This window comes from Entelurus aequoreus, linkage group LG15, assembly GCF_033978785.1.
Source record: "Entelurus aequoreus isolate RoL-2023_Sb linkage group LG15, RoL_Eaeq_v1.1, whole genome shotgun sequence".
NCBI classification, from domain to species: Eukaryota; Metazoa; Chordata; class Actinopteri; order Syngnathiformes; family Syngnathidae; genus Entelurus; species Entelurus aequoreus.
Genome location: NC_084745.1, coordinates 10,543,201 through 10,550,138, shown reverse-complemented (window position 1 = coordinate 10,550,138; position 6,938 = coordinate 10,543,201). Strand labels below are relative to the sequence as shown.

Sequence of the window (6,938 nt, the reverse complement as noted above, 5' to 3'; positions counted from 1 at the left end):
AAAATACAGTAGCGTAGTAGGCCTAAGTATTCATGAAAAACAAGTTTAACAAGTATATTTAATATTTTTGGCCACTGTAACATTACACACAGTTTGAACAACAACACTGTTTGAATATAGGAAAATAAAACACTGTACTTCAATCAAGCAGTAGGCCTTCTTATAAATAAATGTGTGTGTGTGTGTGTGTGTGTGTGTGTGTGTGTGTGTGTGTGTGTGTGTGTGTGTGTGTGTGTGTGTGTGTGTGTGTGTGTGTGTGTGTGTGTGTGTTCACCACATACCTGCCAGTGGAATGCTGCAGGGATGTATGGAGCGTGCAGGTAAAACAGGCTGATGCGTGCTGACAGCGCCGTCCGACTCCTTCAATTTGATGTCGAAGATTAGCGAGGTCTAAAAGAACACACACACGTTGTGTACATGTACAACATTCCAGGTCACGTGCGCACACACTAACACACACACGCGCACACATACCTGAGAACTTTGGTGATGGACCACCACTAGGTTGTCGACGATGTTGAGAGCAAACTTTCCCGTTGTGTTCAACTTCAACACGTGTGTCTTTTTGCACACGCCCTCCCTACAACACACACACGCGTTGATGTGTGTATTGAAATAGGTATGTCAAGTGAATAGTGTGTGTGTGTACCTTGCTAAATGGTAGAGCACCACCTCTGCACTGGGACTATTGGCCGTCCTGGAGTGATGTTTCAGGTACATCACGTACAGCTGACTGTAACTGTCAACACACACGTTAGAGTGGAGGAGACTGTGACGACAGGCTAAGCTAATGCTAGCATTCTGCTAATGGGAAAGTCCCTAACGACGGGTCGGCAACCTGCGGCTCTTTAGCACCGCCCTAGTGGCGCCCTTGTATGTTTAGTTTTAATATGGTTTCTGTAGGAGGAAAAACACAACAAAAACATTCCTAATTATTAGAAGGCCCACTGTTTAATGTTTGTGTTTATGCTTCACTGATGACAGTATTTAGCGAGCAGCGTTTTGTCCTACTAATTGGCGGTACTTCAAACACACCGTAGCTGTGTGAACTGTGACTTAACAGTTTGTTAACATGTATAACTTTCTCCGACGCTGCCACAGAAAGACATGTTTTATGCCACTTCTTTGTCCACCAAACGTTTTATGCTGTGCGTGAATGCACAAAGGTGAGCTTTGTTGATGTTATTGACTTGTGTGAAGTGCTAATCAGGCATATTTGCTCAGTGCATGACTAATCGATGCTAACATACTGTTTAGGCTAGCTGTATGTACATATTGCGTCATTATGCCTCGTTTGTAGGTATATTTGAGCTCATTTAATTTGCTTTATTTATGTCCTCTGTGTATTTAATTTATATTTGCATGTCTCATGACATTATCTGTATGTAATATTGGCTGCATTTCTGATAGTTGTTTGTGTGCCGTTATTGTCAGAATAATTGTATCTAAGTTATCACAAAACTTTGTGTTACATTGAGTTCAGCTCGTCCTGCGAGAGGACAAAAGCTGTCTTTGATCCTACCAAGCAGAAGGCTTGTAAAACTCCACTGTGTACGATGGTAAGCGACATGAAGGCGTCGGTTTATTTCTTCTATTGTAATCCACAGGAAGATTTTGTCTTTACCCGAGATCTACAAAGCGGAGAGGAAGCAGGGCCTGACTTCCCTCCAGGCACCTTTTCTTTGAACTGTTTTACGACCTTTTCTTTGAACTGTTTTGTAATCAAAAACGATGGCTGTTTACGACCCCCCTCCCTTAAAAAAACAGCTGTTGCCATGTAATCAGGGAAAGTCCAAATAAAAGAGGAGGCGTACAATATTTCGTCAGAGCGTGGGACGACACTGTACAAGGGTACAGGGTCTACGCGTTTCTCCTCAATTGAGCCAAATCGACTTCTGTCTCTGTTTAATTCCTTGCTTGTCTTGTTTAATAGATGTCATCAGTGTTTGAACCTGACAGTTATAGACCACAGCAAACGTTACCCAGCTTGCAAAGATTGTAATAAATCCACTAGAAGAAGACAGCCTGCCATTTCCTTTAACTTGGACACACACATCTATACCTTTTGGCCATTCTAAGTCAGTAATTTCCAGAGGTTATCTCACCTCTGAGAAGCTTCCGTTTTACTAATGTTTGTGTAGAATAAATATTAAAATGTCAACGAAGATTTGCGTCAGCCTACGACACATAGTCATGTTGATAGAAGGCTATTGTAGCTGATATTGACATTTACATCATGTGTTGCCTTCAAAATAAGACTTATATAAGGCTTTTAATTGTTTGCGGCTCCAGTTTTTTGCCTTTTTGGTCCAAAATGGCTCTTTCAACATTTTGGGTTGCCAACCCCTGCCCTAATTGAAGTAGGTAGCATGCAATGGATTAGGGCTAATGAAGCATCTTACATGGTCGCCATGGCAATATCCCTTTCAGAGAGGCTGAGTTTGGCAGGCTTGGGGACAACGGGCAGCTCAATCTCAAATTTGGACATCTTGGACATGCTCCCAGTCTTAGCAGGGAAAACACACACACACACACACACACACACAAACACAGTAACATGAGTCACATGCACACGCACACACGCACACACCGCGCAAGTTCTGACCCGAAAGGCGAATGGCTGCAGTACGTTGCCCTGCACTGTGGTGGACAGCAGGATGACGGCCGTTTCGGGACAGTACTGGTACCAATTGACGTTGATGCTTTGGCTTTTGATGAGTTTGACCGTACGCTTGTCCGGAAGCACCTAACACAACAAAGGTGTGGGCGGAGCCAAGACACTAAAAAAAAAAAAAAAAGTCCTGAAAGCGTACCTGATAGAACTCAATGCCCTGGTCGCTGATGAAGACAATCTCGTTCCAGTTGGTCCAGCAGAAGCCGAGAAGGTTTGCGTTCTTCATCTGAACAATAAGTTCACAATGAGGTCAGCGAAATCGGTCGCTTTATTTTGCGTTATGGCTACTCACCTTGCACTCGTGTGTGAACTCTGTATGAGGGTAGTCGGGAATGAAGTTGATGAAGTCCTTCAGGAGAAGGTAAACAACTTCAATCATTTCATCCAATCTACAGCCGTGGTCAAAAGTTTACATACACTTGTAAAGAACATAATGTCATGGCTGTCTTGAGTCTCCAATCATTTCTACAACTCTTATTTTTTTGTGATAGAGTGATTGGACCACAGAACTTTCCTCCAGAAGGTCTTATCTTTGTCCATGTGATGTCAGATGAAACAAAAATGTAGCTTTTTGGCCACAATACCCAGTAATACGTTTGGAGGAGAAAAGGTGAGGCCTTTAATCCCAGGAACACCACACCTACCGTCAAGTATGGTGGTGAAAATATTATGCTCTGGGCCTGTTTTGCTGTCAATGGAACTGGTGCTTTACAGAGAGTAAATGGGACAATTAAAAAGGAGGATTACCTCAAAATTCTTCAGGACAACCTAAAATCATCAGCCCGGAGGTTGGGTCTTGGGCACAGTTGGGTGTTTCAACAGGACATAATCATCGGCGATCACTCGAACGAGTATGATTGTCCTCCTGTTGGTGGGTCCTTCAGGAGAACGCCTGTGCGTGGAATCTTTTAAAGTGGGGAGACTGGTGCACAGACAGCCACCACACTGTCCTTGGCAAAGAGAAGGCCAGGGTCCAATGGCATGGAGACCAAGACAATTGGGGGCCCATCTTTGCTGCAGCCTTCCTCCGCCTTTGTGGAGCTTCTCTGCAACCATCATCCGCCCACTCCGCCGTTGAGGTCTTTTTTGACGAGGGAGACGCGCAGACTCCAACGTCACTTCTTCGCTGTGGGGAGCTGTACCCGATGGCAAGGGAAACCCAGGACGAACGGCACCTCACATACATTCAAGAGGGATGTGTGCTATGGCTGTGAGTTGTTTTTTCCCTTGGCCTCAGTCTGGACCCCCTCTCCATGGGCCCAGGCTTAGACCGATTTAATTTTTTTTCTTCTCATCCCCCCCATTGTTTACCTGTATCTCACCTTTTTTGTAAGGGGTGCCGGAAGTTGGCAGACCCGTCAGCGATCCTGTTCTGTCTCCCTGTAATGTTTGATCCTGTTCTGTCTCCCTGTAATGTTTGTCTGATCTTGAAAGGGATTGTGCTGAAAATGGTCATTTCCCCTCGGGGATTAATAAAGTATTTCTGATTTCTGACCTCCTCTGACCTAGAATTAAGGTTTTAGAATGGCCTTCCCAAAGTCCTGACTTAAACGCGTGGACAATGCTGAAGAAAACAAGTCCATGTCAGAAAACCAACAAACTTAGCTGAACTGCACCAATTTTGTCAAGAGGAGTGGTCAAAAATTCAATCAGAAGCTTGTGGATGGCTAGCAAAAGCGCCTTATTGCAGTGAAACTTGCCAAGGGACATGTAAGCAAATATTAACATTGCTGTATGTATACTTTTGACCCAGCAGATTTGCTCACATTTTCCGTAGACCCATAATAAATTCATAAAAGAACCAAACTTCATGAATGTTTTTTGTGACCAATAAGTATGTGCTCCAATCGCTCTATCACAAAAAAATAAGAGTTGTAGAAATGATTGGAAACTCAAGGCAGCCATGACATTATGTTCTTTACAAGTGTATGTCAACTTTTAACCACGACTGTACTTCACTTGTCTTATTTCAGCCAATCAAAACTCACCACAGACTTGGACGTTCTTTGCACAGCCAAAATTTTGTTTCCAATGGAGAACTTAATGCACTTCACTTCTCCCTTGTCGTCCATCCTGAAGGCAAAACAAATGGGCATGTTGCTCTCAATAAATTATTTTCAAGTGCTTTGTCCCACACAAGTTGACGTACCTGAAGGCAACGGAACTCTTGTCGTCCGGGCCTTTGACCACCACCCCCGTGGCGCCCCCTGAACGCACCGCGAATACCTGAAACGGTGCATTTTAACATGAAACGTCAACAACTCAAATATAGTCACTTTACTTAAACGTGTTAGCTTCGATGTGTGGTTTTTTTTAATGTATTGAATATGTTCTGTGAGTTGTTTACGGCCAGTCAGCTGACCCGGCTAACTCGCATGCTAACCGGCTAGCTGACCTGCTTGTTTGCTTCGTCAAAAAAGACGTTGTTGACGCTCGACGCATTTTCAAACTGCACGGGGTTGTCGCAGAGTTCCAAGTAGTGTTCGCCACTCATCCTCGACTTCTGCCCACACTTTATTCCGATTTAAGCGACAGAAAACATTCAACTCAACTGCACACCCGGAAGTGCCACTTTGCCGTGGCACATTCGGCTTCCGCTGTGAAGTTTCACATTGTGCATTGTTTATCTTTTGACATTTCTTACAAAAGCAAAAACCTGCAAATATACGCACAAATCCATCATATTAAAACGTTTTATTGGGGAATTTTCGAAAAGGAAACCAAATAACTTCCAAGAAATTTCCGGATACACGTGTTGGCACTTTATTTGCGTACTATTTTGAAAGAACGGACCAGGAAGCTGTCATTTTTGACAGCTGGGAGTCAGCGACAAGCCGCTGGAGGACACTTGTAAACGACAAGCAACACACACCGAAACATTTCAAATACTTAATTTTTTAATGTGTGAGAGAAGTACAATGTTCACTTTGTGCTTAAGTGTTTAGTATGCGCTTTAGCTACACTTTACTCTTATTCGTATTCTTCCATTTAGCCTGTGGACACGCCCACACTGCTTATGTGTTAGAATAATTATGTATATATTATCACACTAACTTTAGAATGCTTAAAGTCAGTTGCTTTAGTTATTTAGCTATGGTGCTCAAGTTGGACTTTTCTAATCTGTGCAAGGACAAAAACTTCTTGTCTGAGGGGTGGCCTCAGCCGTAGATGTTATCTTTGTTTTAGCCCGCTAACAGCCAAGGACTTCAATGACCACAACGAAGATAAGATGACAGCACGAAGCCGAGACTTCAAGGACCTGAACGAAGATAAGATGACAACACGCAGACGAAGCGGGGACAAGGCGAAATCACAAGGCACCCAGCACATTCCGTCACGTATCGTGCGTCCTGGACCTGCTTTGCATGATATATGTGACCACTCCTTTTAGAGGCGGCCTCAGTGATGTTGACTATGGAACTCTGAATAAAAAGAGGGACGCAGGAGCTGAACCTTAGAGCGTAGGGCGAGACTGTGACTAAGTGTGCAGCTCCATGCGTTCTCCTCATGAGCTAAATTGAACTCTGTCTCTGCATGATTCCTTGCTTCTTGTCTGATTAATAGATGACATCAGTGTTTGAACCTGACATCTTCTTAGGCCAGGGGTATCAAACGTACGAATAGTTTTTTTCCGGCCCGCGTGATAAGTTTGCCAATTATAAAAGTGAGCTGCTTTTTTTTTTGGAACAAAAGAAACTGCTGTTCTAAATGTGTCCACTGGATGTCACAATAGCAATTCTGTTAGGCAAGCAAACGGTTTGTACCAAGCAAGAGGTACACTGTAAAGGGGGACTGTGACTCCTCCTCCTCGATTGATTGATTTATTGATTGATTGAGACTTTTATTAGTAGATTGCACAGTACAGTACATATTCCGTACAATTGACCACTAAATGGTAACACCCGAATTAGTTTTTCAACTTGTTTAAGTCGGGGTCCACATTAATCAATTCATGGTAACCGACCCTCATGAAACTTAAAACCTGCCGTTTTATGTCTTCTGCTTCGAACACATCGTCATTTGGCCCCAAAATATCTCTGTCAAACACCAGAAAAGTGAACTTAACCCTTTTGAATGGTTTTTACCTGCATTTCTTAGTTTGTTGAGTTAGCTCTGGATTGATACGTGGACATGACAAAGGAGGTATTTGATACCTAGAAGAGTTTACGTGTGTTTTTGTTCAATCCCAGAAAGACTGTGACTTAAAATCCTGGCTTTGTAAGCTCATTGTGTTTTTGAAACTGCACCAATTTCCTCAGAGTGT

At 43.3% G+C, this 6,938-nt stretch overlaps 1 protein-coding gene across 1 annotated transcript in view; it reads right to left on the bottom strand.

Annotated features, from left to right (window-relative positions):
- rmc1 (regulator of MON1-CCZ1) overlaps nucleotides 1–5,260 on the bottom strand; it is a 15,494-nt gene extending 10,234 nt beyond the window's left edge. The window contains exons 1-10 of the mRNA XM_062020799.1: nucleotides 5,070–5,260; nucleotides 4,824–4,900; nucleotides 4,663–4,747; nucleotides 2,967–3,023; nucleotides 2,814–2,900; nucleotides 2,606–2,746; nucleotides 2,403–2,506; nucleotides 650–739; nucleotides 475–580; nucleotides 282–390 (exon numbers count right to left, since the gene is read on the bottom strand). Coding sequence (XP_061876783.1) covers nucleotides 282–390; nucleotides 475–580; nucleotides 650–739; nucleotides 2,403–2,506; nucleotides 2,606–2,746; nucleotides 2,814–2,900; nucleotides 2,967–3,023; nucleotides 4,663–4,747; nucleotides 4,824–4,900; nucleotides 5,070–5,168 — 955 coding nt within the window. The 5' untranslated portion in view covers nucleotides 5,169–5,260. The remainder of the gene's footprint in view (nucleotides 1–281; nucleotides 391–474; nucleotides 581–649; nucleotides 740–2,402; nucleotides 2,507–2,605; nucleotides 2,747–2,813; nucleotides 2,901–2,966; nucleotides 3,024–4,662; nucleotides 4,748–4,823; nucleotides 4,901–5,069) is intronic.
- Between the last annotated feature and the right edge of the window lie 1,678 nt (nucleotides 5,261–6,938).